This window comes from Scyliorhinus canicula, chromosome 1 (genome assembly GCF_902713615.1).
Source record: "Scyliorhinus canicula chromosome 1, sScyCan1.1, whole genome shotgun sequence".
NCBI classification, from domain to species: domain Eukaryota; kingdom Metazoa; phylum Chordata; class Chondrichthyes; order Carcharhiniformes; family Scyliorhinidae; genus Scyliorhinus; species Scyliorhinus canicula.
Window position 1 is genome coordinate 63,878,478 of NC_052146.1, and position 16,088 is coordinate 63,894,565.

The window sequence follows — 16,088 nt, forward strand, 5'->3', positions numbered from 1 at the left end:
ACGCGCCATGGAACTGCTCAAAGAAAATTACATCCAGAAGACGAACACTCTGTTTGCAAGGCATGTACTCGCCACTCGCGTACAACTACCTGGTGAGTCGATTGAAGACTTCTGGCGGGCCCTTATCCCTCTAGTACGGGACTGTGACTGTCAGGCCGTCACGGCCACTGAACATTCCAATCTCCTCATGCGTGATGCATTCGTGACGGGGATTGCATCGGACCCCATCCGGCAACGACTGCTGGAAGGGGCCGCACTCGACCTACCGGCGACAAAAACTTTAGCACTCTCTATGACGGTCGCTTCCTGTAATGTACAGGCCTACCCTGCCCGCCACGCGGTCCACCCATCCTACCCCTCGTGGACCCCGCAACTGACCCCCCCGACTGGGGCCGCTCCCGTGCTGCTCGCCACACCGCGCACTCTGGGAGTCCCCGCTGCTACTTCTGCGGCCAACAGAAGCACCCCCACCAGCGCTGCACGGCCCGCGCCACCACCTGTAAATCCTGTGGCAAGAAGGGCCACTTTGCGGCAGTGTGTCAGGCCCACGCAGTTGCCGCTATCACGCTCGACTTCTCTCCATTCCCTCAGCCAATCGCACAATAGGCGCCGCCATCCTCTGCTCCCGGGGCCACGTGTGACCAGTGGGCACCGCCATCTTCTCCCCCAGGTCCACGCGCGGCCCATGGGCGCCGCCATCTTGCGCTGCCCCCACAACGTGCACACCATGGGCGCCGCCATCTTCTTCCCCACAAGTACTTCGGACGCCGCCATTTTGCCCTCCCCTCGGGACTGGACCGCGGGACCCGGGTCGCTGCCGCTCCTCGTCGGAATCCTCGGACGATCGCCCGCTACTCGCCTCCATGACGCTGGACCAGTCCCATCCTCACAACCTGGCTACCGCTTCGACGACGGTGCTCATCAACGGCCACGCGATCTCCTGCCTACTGGACTCCGGGAGCACCGATAGCTTCATCCACCCGGACACGGGAAGGCGCTGCTCCCTCGCGGTCCATCCCGCCTACCAGCGGATCTCCCTGGCTGCCGGATCCCTCTGTCCCGATCCGGGGCTTCTGTCTGGTCAAACTCACCGTACATGGGGTTGAGTTCAGTGGTTTCCACCTGTACGTTCTCCCCAACCTCTGTGCTACACTGTTACTGGGCCTGGATTTCCAATGTAATCTCAAGAGCCTCACCCTCAAATTCGGCGGGCCCATACCCCCACTCACCGTTTGCGGCCTCACGACCCTCAAGGTTGACCCTCCCTCCCTCTTTGCCAATCTGACTGCAGATTGCAAGCCCGTTGCCACCAGGAGCAGACGGTACAGCACCCAGGACAAGACCTTCATCAGGTCCGAAGTCCAGCGGCTTCTTCGGGAGGGTATTATCGAGGCCAGCAACAGTCCCTGGAGAGCCCAAGTGGTGGTGGTTAAAACTGGGGAGAAACACAGGGTGGTCGTGGACTACAGCCAGACCATCAATCGGTACACGCAGCTCGACGCGTACCCCCTCCCTCGCATATCTGATATGGTCAATCAGATTGCACAGTACCGGGTCTTCTCAACAATTGACCTGAAATCCGCCTACCACCAGCTCCCCATCCGCAAATCGGACCGTCCCTACACTGCCTTCGAGGCGGACGGTCGCCTCTATCAATTTCTTGGGGTTCCCTTCGGCGTCACTAATGGGGTCTCGGTATTCCAAAGAGAAATGGACCAAACGGTTGACCGGTACGGACTGCGGGCCACGTTTCCGTACCTGGACAACATCACCATCTGCGGCCATGACCAGCAGGACCACGACGCCAACCGTGCCAAATTTCTCCACACCGCATCTCTCCTCAACCTCACTTATAACAAGGAGAAGTGCGTGTTCAGCACGAACCGCTTAGCCATCCTCGGCTACGTAGTCCAAAACGGACTCCTGGGGCCCGATCCCGACCGCATGCGCCCCTTCATGGAGCTTCCCCTCCCTCACTGCCCCAAGGCCCTCAAATGCTGACTGGGGTTCTTCTCCTACTACGCCCAGTGGGTCCCACAATGCGCGGACAAGGCCCGCCCACTGATACAGTGCACTCACTTTCCCCTCACAGCCAAGGCACAACATGCCTTCGCCCGTATTCGCTCAGACATAGACAAGGCCGGGATGCATGCAGTAGACGAGTCACTGCCCTTTCAAGTAGAGAGCGACGCTTCAGATGTCACCCTTGCCGCCACTCTAAACCAGGCAGGCAGACCCGTGGCATTCTTTTCCCGCACCCTCCATGCCTCCGAAATTCGACATTCGTCTGTTGAAAAGGAGGCCCAGGCTATCGTTGAAGCGGTGTGGCACTGGAGGCATTACCTGGCCGGCAGGAGATTCACTCTCCTCACTGACCAACGGTCGGTAGCCTTCATGTTTAACAACACGCAGCGGGGCAAGATCAAAAACGATAAAATCTTGAGGTGGAGAATCGAGCTCTCCACCTATAATTACGAGATCTTGTATCGCCCCGGCAAGCTCAACGAGCCCCCAGACGCCCTCTCCCGAGGTACATGTGCCAGCGCACATGTGGACCAGCTCTGTGCCCTGCACGACAGCCTTTGCCATCCGGGGGTCACTCGGTTGTACCACCTAGTCAAAGTCCGCAATCTGCCCTACTCCGTCGAGGAAGTACGGACATTCACCAGAGACTGCCAGGTCTGTGCGGAGTGCAAACCGCACTTCTACCGGCCAGACCGCGCGCGCCTGGTGAAAGCGTCCCGCCCCTTTGAACGCCTCAGTGTGGATTTCAAAGGGCCCCTCCCCTCCACCGACCACAACACGTATATCCTTAGTGTCGTCGATGAATTCTCTAGGTTCCCCTTCACCACCCCATGCCCGGATATGACGTCTGCCACCGTCATCAAGGCCCTCGATTCCATATTCGCTCTATTCGGTTTCCCCGACTATGTCCACAGTGACAGGGGATCCTCATTCATGAGTGATGAGCTGTGTCAGTTCCTGCTCAGCAGGGGTATCGCCTCCAGCAGGACGACCAGCTACAACCCCCGGGGAAACGGGCAGGTAGAGAGGGAGAACGGGACGGTTTGGAGGGCCGTCCAGCTGGCCCTACGGTCCAGAAACCTCCCAGCCACTTGCTGGCAGCAGGTCCTCCTGGATACATTGCACTCCATCCGGTCTCTACTGTGCACTGCCACGAATAACACGCCCCATGAACGTGTTTTTACCTTCTCTAGGAAGTCTACATCCGGGGTGTCGCTCCCGACGTGGCTCGCAGCTCCAGGGCCGGTCGTACTGCGTAGGCATGTCAGACTCCACAAGGCGGACCCTCTGGTGGACAGGGTACGCCTGCTCCACGCAAACCCCCAGTATGCCTACGTGGAGTTCCCCGACGGCCGCCAGGATAGTCTCGCTCAGGGACCTGGCTCCCTCGGGTGCCAACCCCACTCCCACACACCTCCTCACCCACGCACCACCCTCCCCTCCCCCGGCGCTCCCAGCATCAGCCCCACCAGGTCCATCCCTCCTTCCCCTGCCCACACTTGAGGACATGGAAGATTTCGGCACGCTCCCGGATTCATCCAGCCACTGGCCAGCACCAACACCGCCAGCACCGACGCCGTCGACGCTGACACCGCCTGTACAGACGTCGCCACCACTGCTGCGTCGCTCCCAACGAACCATCAGACCACCGGACAGACTTAACCTCTGACGGGCACCGGGTTGCACGATGGACACTTCATTTTTTTTCCCCCTCCCTTCTGTAAATAATTCACGGATTCTGTATATAGTTCCACGTCACCCCCGCCGGACTCATTTTTAACAGGTGGTGAATGTGGTGATCCACCACTGTGTAATTGTGTGTGTGCCTGTATTAGGGGATGTACAGCAGTACCTGTATTACAGGTTCGTCGGCAGCCCCTGCCGGCTAGCTCCGCCCACAGGGAGCCATATATATATGTATGAGTTCTCCTGAGCTGCCATTCTACCAGCTGCAGTCGAAGGATAAACATCTCACTGTAATAAAGCCTCTCTTGTACCGATTCGAGTCTTTAAGTGCAATTGAAAGCGCATCAGGATGAAAAGTTTACCTGCTGACAACTCTTTTTTTTTAAATTTAGAGTACCCAATTATTTTTTCCAATTGAGGGGCAATTTAGAATGGCCAATCTACCTATCCTGCACATCTTTGGGTTGTGGGGGTGAAACCCACGCAGACACGGGGAGAATGTGCAAACTCCACACGGACAGTGACCGAGGGCCGGGATCCGAACCCGGGTCCTCAGCGCCGTAGGCAGCAATGCTAACCACTGTGCCACCGTGCTGCCCCTTCTGCTGACAACTCGAGCGACTAACTGATCTATAATATCCTGATTACTACCTGATAAACAAAAAGCATCAAAGAACATTGTGATAGACAAGTTTGCAGACAGAAATCCAATTCCATCATTCTCTGTAGTGATACTACAAGTGCGGAGGCCAGGGAACAAGATTTGTCTGTACATAAACCACAACAGACAATATCACATTGATTCAGGAATCCACACTGTGGTGATATACATCACTGTAAATACATAAGGGGTTAATGTAAATACACTACGACTAAGTAAACACCACAGGGAGCACCAGAGATGTCATGACATGCAGGCATACAGCTAATGAACACATAGAATGGGCAGTCAGGACACCCAGAGGTGACACTACCACAAAGGGACATTACACAAGCCATATATAAGGACAGGGCACACATGCTCTGTCTCTTTCCACAGGCGACACTTAAGAGAGTAGGGCAGGGGCAGATCAGAAGCATCACACCCACCACGTGGATTAGAGCAGACTGGTTAGTTAGACTGAGTTACTATAGCAAGATTAGCAGGAGAGTCGAACTCATAGAGAACTGCGCTCATGGTTCAATAAATCACATTGAACTTACTTCAATGTCTGGAGTATCTTTTGGTCAAAGTTGCATCGAGTTGCAGCCTGTGTTATCCCAGAGTACATGACACAACACACACACAAGCAACTGTAGACATATATTTGCAATTGGCATTTTAAATCTCCATTTAATTATTATGCATTCTGGTCCCAATGGAGTATAATAATAACAAATGAATATTTAATAGTCCTTTAGAAATTAGGATGACATTTTTCTACATGTGATTTTATAGCCACAGAGCCTGCTAGACTCAATCTAAATTCTGCATTTCAGCTACTCCATAATGTCATCATTATTGACGCTCATTCACCAAAACCTCATTCTGGATAAAATACCTTTTCTTTCAGCCTCTTATTGCCTCTGGTTATCTTGGAATAATTTTAATCTGACCTACCCAGCAAGAAGGTGCCGGGATCGGGTTGGCCGCCTGATTAAAGCCTTCCTGGGTTTGCTCTCTATGGGCCCAGTTTCTCTTCCTTCAGCGCTGTGGCAGCTTGGGTTAAACTTAACTCACCTTCCTTCTCAGTATCTGCTCATTTTGAGATTGCCTCTGCTTCTTAGCAGGATGGGGCACAGGCCCTAAAAGCCTCCCCCCCCCCCCCCCAACACCTCTCTCCCCGATGCATGGGGGAGGACGGATGGCCTTTACAAATTGGAGATGTCTATGCACGGGAATACCACATGTTCCCAACCTAGGAGGAGAGCATGAATGGGGACAAGCAATTTGAAGGTCAAGTTCTAAAGCTAATGGTCAGCCTTTCAGGATCAAAGAACTCCCATGAATTCCCAAGGCCTCGAAAGACACTGTTACAAGGGCTGCTTCACTGAATCTGTGGTTAGGAGCATAATGAGGAACAGAATGAGGTAAGGGCACTTCACCCCTCCAGTTTCCTTCTCCCCACTCTTCAATATGTATTTATGTCGGACATCACCCAATTCAATTGAGGGAAATGGAAAAAGGCAGATCAAATCATCAAGAAGGTATGTGGTGTTGGTGGAGGGACGAGTCAATCTATGTAGGGCAGTTACAATCACTCTGAGGAGAATCGCTTGCCATTGCTCCCATTGGTGCCCTCCTGCTGAGAGAAGCCAACACCTGGGGGAGGGGATGGCGTGGTTTGAGAACTGAAAAAATGTTCTGGAACATTTCAATTCAGCTACTTGTGCAGGGTGGTGGGGGTTGGGAAAATCTGGTGCTAACTTTCTTCACCTTGACGAGCATTAACAAAGTGGTGAAATAGAACAGAATCATAGACTATGGATAGCCATTCAGCCCACTCGTTACTGTGTGGGTGCTTCGAAATAGCTATCCACCTCCTAATTTGTCTCACTCCCTTTCTCTTTCCCCATACACATTTGAATGTTTATCCTATTTTGTTTTTTAAATTCACGATTGAATCTGCTTCCGCCATCCCTTCAGATCGTGCGTTCCAGTTCACACCATGAACCGAGGCCAAGAGCTCACTCAAATTCAAACTCTGAAGAAAATGTCAGCTGGCCCCATTGTGACCTCTGGTTTCTACTAATGAAGACACTTGTGGAGATTTTTCCGTTGTGTCGGAATGATTCTGACATGCTGAGGAACGAAATCCTGGGACATCACCACAAAAAACGACGAAGATCAGGAGGTTCCATTTCTTCTGTGAAGCAATTTGAGTACAGCGGGCTCATGCAAGTATGCATTACAATCCTTTGTCTGCTAATTCAATGCAATTGTCAGCCCATTCATTATAATGACTGTGTTAAGGTAATGCAGAGACAAATTAATGCAAATGTGTCAGTCAGTGTGATCAATCGAGTCACAGAGTTATCCCTGATGTTCTGAATTGTCGCTGAAAGATATATCCTCCAATATCACATAAAAGCCCAAGGAGCTATAAACAGCTTGTTACAACTTTGAATATCATCTGTTAATGACATTAATAATTTTATTCTCAGCACTGCACACTTAAAGAAACACCTCGTCACCACCATGTTCATGTGAACGGTCCCTGGTGAGGATCAACTTTACACGACCTGGGTTGATATTTAGTGCGAAACTCAGGCAGCAGAAGAATATAAAGAATGCCTTAGTTTCAGTGTATAGTTCCAGCTTATTGGAAACTCGGAATTTCCTCAGTAGCTTGGAATAGAAAGGTTTTGCTCAGTGTTTGGAAGAGCCGTTTGAAAAAGTCTCCAAAGCATTAAGATATTGCGTCAGTTTCAGTCAGTTAGCGGCTATTGGAAAGCTTGATCCAGGCGGTTCCTCATCTTCATCAGCGAGACATCATCCTGACAAATTCTGCCAAGGTAACAACAATGTTAGATCACAAAAACAAGAGCCCCAAAAATTGTGATAGAATAACATCACAGTGCACTAAACTCAGCAACTAAACCAGAGTATTCCCTATCCCCTGATAGCCCAGGGTCAGAGCTCTCTCTCTGATAGCCCAGGGCCAGATCTCCCACTCTGATAGCCCAGGGCCAGTGCTCTCTCTCTCTCTGATAGCCCAGGGACAGACCTCCCTCTCTGATAGCCCAGGGTCAGAGCTCCCTCTCTGATAGCCCAGGGTCAGTGCTCCCACTCTGATAGCCCAGGGTCAGACCTCCCTCTCTGATAGTCCAGGGTCAGTGCTCCCACTCTGATAGCCCAGGGTCAGAGCTCTCTCTCTGATAGCCCAGGGTCAGTGCTCCCACTCTGATAGCCCAGGGTCAGAGCTCTCTCTCTGATAGCCCAGGGACAGAGCTCTCTCTCTGATAGCCCAGGGCCAGAGCTCTCTCTCTGATAGCCCAGGGTCAGAGCTCCCTCTCTGATAGCCCAGGGCCAGAGCTCTCTCTCTGATAGCCCAGGGCAGGACCTCCCTCTCTGATAGCCCAGGATCAGTGCTCTCTCTCTCTGATAGCCCAGGGACAGAGCTCTCTCTCTCTGATAGCCCAGGGACAGAGCTCTCTCTCTCTGATAGCCCAGGGCCAGAGTTCTCTCTCTGATAGCCCAGGGTCAGAGCTCTCTCTCTGATAGCCCAGGGTCAGAGCTCCCTCTCTGATAGCCCAGGGTCAGAGCTCTCTCTCTGATAGCCCAGGGTCAGTGCTCCCACTCTGATAGCCCAGGGTCAGAGCTCTCTCTCTGATAGCCCAGGGCCAGAGCTCTCTCTCTGATAGCCCAGGGCAGGACCTCCCTCTCTGATAGCCCAGGGTCAGTGCTCTCTCTCTCTGATAGCCCAGGGCCAGACCTCTCTCTCTGATAGCCCAGGGTCAGAGCTCTCTCTCTGATAGCCCAGGGACAGATCTCCCTCTCTGATAGCCCAGGGTCAGAGCTCTCTCTCTGATAGCCCAGGGACAGATCTCCCACTCTGATAGCCCAGGGTCAGTGCTCCCACTCTGATAGCCCAGGGTCAGTGCTCTCTCTCTGATAGCCCAGGGTCAGTGCTCTCTCTCTCTGATAGCCCAGGGACAGACCTCCCTCTCTGATAGCCCAGGGTCAGAGCTCTCTCTCTGATAGCCCAGGGACAGATCTCCCACTCTGATAGCCCAGGGTCAGTGCTCCCACTCTGATAGCCCAGGGTCAGTGCTCTCTCTCTGATAGCCCAGGGTCAGTGCTCTCTCTCTCTGATAGCCCAGGGCCAGACCTCTCTCTCTGATAGCCCAGGGTCAGAGCTCTCTCTCTCTGATAGCCCAGGGTCAGTGCTCTCTCTCTCTGATAGCCCAGGGCCAGACCTCTCTCTCTGATAGCCCAGGGTCAGAGCTCTCTCTCTCTGATAGCCCAGGGTCAGATCTCCCACTCTGATAGCCCAGGGTCAGTGCTCTCTCTCTGATAGCCCAGGGTCAGAGCTCCCTCTCTGATAGCCCAGGGTCAGTGCTCCCACTCTGATAGCCCAGTGTCAGTGCTCTCTCTCTGATAGCCCAGGGCCAGACCTCTCTCTCTGATAGCCCAGGGTCAGGGCTCTCTCTCTGATAGCCCAGGGTCAGGGCTCTCTCTCTGATAGCCCAGGGTCAGGGCTCTCTCTCTGATAGCCCAGGGACAGAGCTCCCTCTCTGATAGCCCAGGGCCAGACCTCCCTCTCTGATAGCCCAGGGACAGAGCTCCCTCTCTGATAGCCCAGGGTCAGTGCTCTCTCTCTGATAGCCCAGGGACAGAGCTCTCTCTCTCTGATAGCCCAGGGCCAGATCTCCCACTCTGATAGCCCAGGGTCAGAGCTCTCTCTCTCTGATAGCCCAGGGTCAGTGCTCCCACTCTGATAGCCCAGGGTCAGTGCTCTCTCTCTCTGATAGCCCAGGGTCAGAGCTCTCTCTCTGATAGCCCAGGGACAGACCTCCCTCTCTGATAGCCCAGGGTCAGACCTCCCACTCTGATAGCCCAGGATCAGTGCTCCCACTCTGATAGCCCAGGGTCAGTGCTCTCTCTCTCTGATAGCCCAGGGTCAGAGCTCTCTCTCTCTGATAGCCCAGGGCCAGATCTCCCACTCTGATAGCCCAGGGTCAGAGCTCTCTCTCTCTGATAGCCCAGGGTCAGTGCTCCCACTCTGATAGCCCAGGGTCAGTGCTCTCTCTCTCTGATAGCCCAGGGACAGACCTCCCTCTCTGATAGCCCAGGGTCAGACCTCCCACTCTGATAGCCCAGGATCAGTGCTCCCACTCTGATAGCCCAGGGTCAGTGCTCTCTCTCTCTGATAGCCCAGGGTCAGAGCTCTCTCTCTGATAGCCCAGGGCCAGACCTCCCTCTCTGATAGCCCAGGGTCAGAGCTCTCTCTCTGATAGCCCAGGGCCAGACCTCTCTCTCTGATAGCCCAGGGCCAGACCTCTCTCTCTGATAGCCCAGGGCTAGACCTCCCTCTCTGATAGCCCAGGGTCAGAGCTCTCTCTCTGATAGCCCAGGGTCAGAGCTCTCTCTCTGATAGCCCAGGGTCAGAGCTCTCTCTCTCTGATAGCCCAGGGTCAGTGCTCTCTCTCTCTGATAGCCCAGGGTCAGTGCTCTCTCTCTCTGATAGCCCAGGGTCAGAGCTCTCTCTCTGATAGCCCAGGGACAGACCTCCCTCTCTGATAGCCCAGGGTCAGACCTCCCACTCTGATAGCCCAGGATCAGTGCTCCCACTCTGATAGCCCAGGGTCAGTGCTCTCTCTCTCTGATAGCCCAGGGTCAGAGCTCTCTCTCTGATAGCCCAGGGTCAGAGCTCTCTCTCTCTGATAGCCCAGGGCCAGACCTCCCTCTCTGATAGCCCAGGGTCAGTGCTCTCTCTCTCTGATAGCCCAGGGCCAGACCTCTCTCTCTGATAGCCCAGGGCCAGACCTCCCTCTCTGATAGCCCAGGGTCAGAGCTCTCTCTCTGATAGCCCAGGGCCAGACCTCCCTCTCTGATAGCCCAGGGTCAGGGCTCTCTCTCTGATAGCCCAGGGTCAGAGCTCTCTCTCTCTCTGATAGCCCAGGGTCAGTGCTCTCTCTCTCTCTGATAGCCCAGGGACAGAGCTCTCTCTCTGATAGCCCAGGGTCAGTGCTCTCTCTCTCTCTGATAGCCCAGGGACAGAGCTCCCTCTCTGATGGCCCAGGGCCAGACCTCCCTCTCTGATAGCCCAGGGTCAGACCTCCCTCTCTGATAGCCCAAGGTCAGACCTCCCTCTCTGATAGCCCAGGGTCAGAGCTCCCTCTCTGATAGCCCAGGGCCAGACCTCCCTCTCTGATAGCCCAGGGTCAGTGCTCTCTCTCTGATAGCCCAGGGTCAGAGCTCCCTCTCTGATAGCCCAGGGTCAGTGCTCTCTCTCTGATAGCTCAGGGTCAGACCTCTCTCTCTGATAGCCCAGGGTCAGACCTCCCACTCTGATAGCCCAGGGTCAAAGCTCCCACTCTGATAGCCCAGGGTCAGTGCTCTCTCTCTCTGATAGCCCAGGGTCAGACCTCCCTCTCTGATAGCCCAGGGTCAGAGCTCTCTCTCTCTGATAGCCCAGGGTCAGTGCTCCCTCTCTGATAGCCCAGGGTCAGTGCTCCCTCTCTGATAGCCCAGGGACAGAGCTCCCTCTCTGATAGCCCAGGGACAGAGCTCTCTCTCTCTGATAGCCCAGGGTCAGAGCTCTCTCTCTGATAGCCCAGGGTCAGAGCTCTCTCTCTGATAGCCCAGGGTCAGACCTCCCTCTCTGATAGCCCAGGGTCAGTGCTCTCTCTCTGATAGCCCAGGGTCAGAGCTCTCTCTCTGATAACCCAGGGTCAGACCTCCCTCTCTGATAGCCCAGAGTCAGAGCTCCCTCTCTGAAAGCCCAGGGTCAGAGCTCTCTCTCTGATAGCCCAGGGTCAGACCTCCCTCTCTGATAGCCCAGGGTCAGAGCTCTCTCTCTGATAGCCCAGGGTCAGACCTCCCACTCTGATAGCCCAGGGCCAGACCTCCCAATCTGATAAGTATGCAAATGAAGTTGAGGGTCAAATAAGCCATGATGTCACAGACCTTTTTAAAAAAATCATTCGAGATGAGAGCATCGCAGACTGTGCCAGCATTTAATGCCAATCTCTAATTGCCCTTGAGGGGCAGTTAAGAGTTAACATTGCCATGGGTTTGGAGTTACATATAGTCACAGACCATGTAAGGATGGACATTACAATCAACAATGGCTTCATGGTCACCATGACACTTTTAATTCCAGATTTTTATTGAATTCAAATTTCCCCATCTGCAGTGGTGAGATTTGAGCCTGGGATCCCAGAGTACCCAGGGTCGCTAGATTACTAGTGCAGTGACTTTGTCACCGCCAGCCTTGAATAAATTCAAGGGGCTGAATCGCTGACTACTGCTCTTACCTTGATGGAAGCTCGACAAATCAAAAAGCACTTTTAAAATGTAATAGCAGATCAGAACATTGGGAGAGCCAGATTAAACTAGCCAGGTGCAGCTTGTTTGGCTTCTACCATCCTGGTATTCACATGTACAACAATAATGGAGTTGTTGGCCAATCATTGCAATCAATCTCTAACAAGTGGTGTAGAACAGGCCCAGACACGACATGAGGCGTGGTGGTGGGCTTTGACAATGTTGGCTGAAAGTTTTAGTTGCCGGATGCCCATATTTCTCAAGTTGTGGGTACATTTCAAGGTCCAAAATGGCATTCTCGGCACGGACACACTGACTCAGGTTCTCTTCAGACGCTATTTTGGTGAAGAGGTGAGTGTGGATATCGGGAGCATGTGGCAAAAGTATGCAGAGTTTACAGACTGCCATGTTGGTCAGTACGCAACACTGATTTGGTGCCAACACAGCCATTTTCACCCAAATCCAGCCTTTTCTCATCCTGACACAGCAGCAGGAATGGCCCCCACTATTTAAAGAGCTATAGAATTCATACAGTGCAGAAGGAGACTATTCAGGCCATCGAATCTGCACTGACCTTCTGAAAGAATACCCAACCCAGGCCCAGTTCCCTGCCCTACCCCCATAACCCCACCTAACCTGCACATCTTTGGACACTACGGGAAATTTCAGGAACCTTGGATAACGAGGGATATTGTAGGCCTCGTCAAAAAGAAAAAGGAGGCATTTATCAGGGCTAGAAGGCTGGGAACAGACGAAGCCTGTGTGGAATATAAGGAAAGTAGAAAGGAACTTAAGCAAAGAGTAAGGAGGGCTAGAAGGGGTCACTAAAAGTCATTGGCAAATAAGGTTAAGGAAAATCCCAAGGCTTTTTACACGTACATTAAAAGCAAGAGGGTAGCCAGGGAAAGGGTTGGTCCACTGAAGGACAGGCGAGGGAATCTATGTGTGTAGCCAGAGGAAATGGGCGAGGTACTAAATGAATACTTTGCATCAGTATTCACCAAAGAGAAGGAATTGGTGGATGTTAAGTCTGGAGAAGGGTGTGTAGATAGCCTGGGTCACATTGAGATCCAAAAAGACGAGGTGTTGGGCGTCTTGAAAAATATTAAGGTAGATAAGTCCCCAGGGGCTGATGGGATCTACCCCAGAATACTGAAGGAGGCCAGAGAAGAAATTGCTGAGGCCTTGACAAAAATCTTTGGATCCTCACTGTCATCAGGTGATGTCCCGGAGGACTGGAGAATAGCCAATGTTGTTCCTTTGTTTAAGAAGGATAGCAAGGATAATCCAGGGAACTATAGGACGGTGAGCCTTACGTCAGTGGTAGGGAAATTACTGGAGAGAATTCTTCAAGACAGGATCTACTCCCATTTGGAAACAAATGGACGTATTAGTGAGAGGCAGCATGGTTTTGTGAAGGGGAGGTCGTGTCTCAGTAACTTGATAGAGTTTTTCGAAGAGGTCACAAAGATGATTGATGCAGGTAGGGCAGTGGATGTTGTCTATATGGACTTCAGTAAGGCCTTTGACAAGGTCCCTCATGGTAGACTGGTACAAAAAGTGAAGTCACATGGGATCAGGGGTGAGCTGGCAAGGTGGATACAGAACTGGCTAGGTCATAGAAGGCAGAGAGTAGCAATGGAAGGGTGCTTTTCTAATTGGAGGGCTGTGACTAGTGGTGTTCCGCAGGGATCAGTGCTGGAATCTTTGCTGTTCGTAGTATATATAAATGATTTGGAGGAAAATGTAACTGGTCTGATTAGTAAGTTTGCAGACGACACAAAGGTTGGTGGAATTGTGGATAGCGATGAGGACTGTCAGAGGATACAGCAGGAATTAGGCCGTTTGGAGACTTGGGCGGAGAGATGGCAGGTGGAGTTTAATCCAGACAAATGTGAGATAATGCATTTTGGAAGGTCTAATGCAGGTAGAGAATATACAGTGAATGGTAGAACTCTAAACAGTATTGAAAGTCAGAGAGACCTAGGTGTACAGATCCACAGGTCACTGAAAGGGGCAACACAGGTGGAGAAGGTAGTCAAGAAGGCATACGGCATGCTTGCCTTCATTGGCCGGGGCATTGAGTATAAGAATTGGCAAGTCATGTTGCAGCTGGATAGAACCTTAGTTAGGCCACACTTGGAGTATAGGGTGTTTCCTGGTATGGAGGGCATTAGCTATGAGGAGCGGTTGAATAAACTTGGTTTGTTCTCACTGGAACGACGGAGGTTGAGGGGCGATCTGATAGAGGTCTACAAAATCGTCAGAGGCTTTTCCCCAGGGTAGAGGGGTCAATTACTAGGGGGCATAGGTTTAAGGTGCGAGGGGCAAGGTTTTGAGTAGATTTACGAGGCAAGTTTTTTTACACAGAGGGTAGTGGGTACCTGGAACTCGCTGCTGGAGGAGGTGGTGTAAGCAGGGACGATAGTGACATTTAAGGGGCATCTTGATAAATACATGAATAGGATGGGAATAGAGGGATACGGACCCCGGAAGTGTAGAAGGTTTTAGTTTAGACGGGCAGCATGGTCGGCACAGGCTTGGAGGGCCGAAGGGCCTGTTCCTGTGCTGTACTGTTCTTTGTTTTAAGGGACAATTTAGCATGACCAGTCCACCTAACTTGTCCATCTTTGGACTGTGGGAGAAAACTGAAGCACCCGGAGGAAACCCAAGTAAATACGAGGAGAATGTATAAACTCCACACAGTCAGACACCCAAGGCCAGAATTGAACCAGAGTTCCTGGCGCTGGGATCACCATCTACCTTTGCTGTGTTAATAGAAACATTTGGTGGCTCCTGCTCCTATTTACAGTTGCTGCATCTTATAGGGATCGTTAATCATGCGAATGCCTTAGCTTTGACTTCTAGTTGTGTGGTCCAAATCCCTAAGAACACGTGCAGACCTATGTAATTTGTAAGCTGACTGTTTCTATTGAGTGCACAGAGGAGTCCACATGAGAGGCTTAAAGAAACTGGTTATTTATTGAACAAGAAACAATTTACATGTTGTACCCAGGTCCCAGACTTCTGTGTTCGGGTCCCACTCGGGCTCCATGGTTCCGCTGATGGGGGTCCCCGCCCCCTCAGCCAGGAAGCTCGTACTCAACAAGACTCAAGGGAAGACTAAGTGGTCCAACCCCATAGATCTCGTGCGGGTTATAACAGTTTCAGAAATTAGCAGTATGGCTAATCGTGCATGTGATCCCTGTGCCCATCACAGGCCTCTATCCAATTATACCTTGTATGGATCCGATGTCCCCTGTTCCTCCAGGGGCAGCACGGTAGCACAAGTGGATAGCACTGTGGCTTCACAGCACCAGGGTCCCAGGTTCGATTCCGCGCTGGGTCACTGTGCGGAGTCTGCATGTTCTCCCCGTGTCTGCGTGGGTTTCCTCCGGGTGCTCCGGTTTCCTCCCACAGTTCGAAACGCGTGCAGATTAGGTGGATTGGCCATGATAAATTGCCCTTAGTGACCAAAAAGGTTAGGAGGGGTTATTTGGTTACGGGGATAGGGTGGAAGTGAGGGTTTAAGTGGGTCAGTGCAGACTCGATGGGCTGAATGGCCTCCTTCTGCACTGTATGTTCTATATGCTTCTAATCACTTCCCGAGCCTGCTACACAGAAGCTTTCAACCCAATTTTATCCCTTTATTCCACCCTGCACTATATGTACTTTCCTTTGGACTGGGCATGCCCCATGCTCAGAAAAGTGAGCTAATGAAACGCTGTAAAGACAAGTCAACAAAACTGGCACTTACCTTCAAAGTCAACTCGCCCATCCCCATTCAAGTCAACATCTTTCAGTATTTCTTCAATGTCCCTGTGTCCAATCTGCTGGCCCAATAATTTCTTCATGGCTTCACGAAGTTCGGTTGTGCTGATCTCTCCATCTCCATTTGTGTCAAACTGTGTGTTTAAGAAATTATATTTCAGTGTGAGTGTGAACAGGATTTGCCTTTTGCTGCTATTCCAAGACATCAAGTAATTCTGAAGCTCCCTATATGCACATTTCTTTCATATTTGCCCTTTCAGCTGTGATTTAAATTGGTCGCACTCTCACCAGACAGTAGGCTTGAAGTTTAGTTCCCATTCCTGGGAGCTAAACACAGGTTAGTATTTCAGTGCAGTGCAGAGTGAGTGCTGCACTGTCTGCTCTCTCAGGTGGATATAAAATAACCAATGGGTGGAATTTTACGGGTTTCCTGAAGTGTTTTCAGGGAGTCTATCCCCACCTATGGCAGCTGCCCTGCAGCCACTTAATGCTCCGAAGATTGTTAATTTGCAGGAGGCAGGATTTCCAACCCTCACTCAGGAGGAAGTCATGTCTCAGAGCAGGGGGCCAATCTGATTGGTCGTCAGACCTTAGATGCTAAGTCCTGGAGTCAGGATGGAGAATAAACATGTGT

At 52.0% G+C, this 16,088-nt stretch overlaps 1 protein-coding gene across 7 annotated transcripts in view; it reads right to left on the minus strand.

Annotated features, from left to right (window-relative positions):
* Nucleotides 1-5,017: 5,017 nt before the first annotated feature.
* Nucleotides 5,018-16,088, minus strand: part of cabp1a (calcium binding protein 1a) — a 455,099-nt gene continuing 444,028 nt past the window's right edge. For 6 of the 7 annotated variants that reach the window (XM_038791745.1, XM_038791756.1, XM_038791708.1 and 3 more), the window contains 2 exons: nt 15,441-15,588; nt 5,025-7,198 (listed from right to left, as the gene is read on the minus strand). In XM_038791745.1, the coding sequence (XP_038647673.1) occupies nt 7,173-7,198; nt 15,441-15,588 (174 nt within the window). In that variant the 3' untranslated portion in view covers nt 5,025-7,172. Of the gene's footprint in view, nt 7,199-15,440; nt 15,589-16,088 lie in introns of all 7 variants that reach the window. The other variant, XM_038791698.1, reaches the window with a different exon arrangement.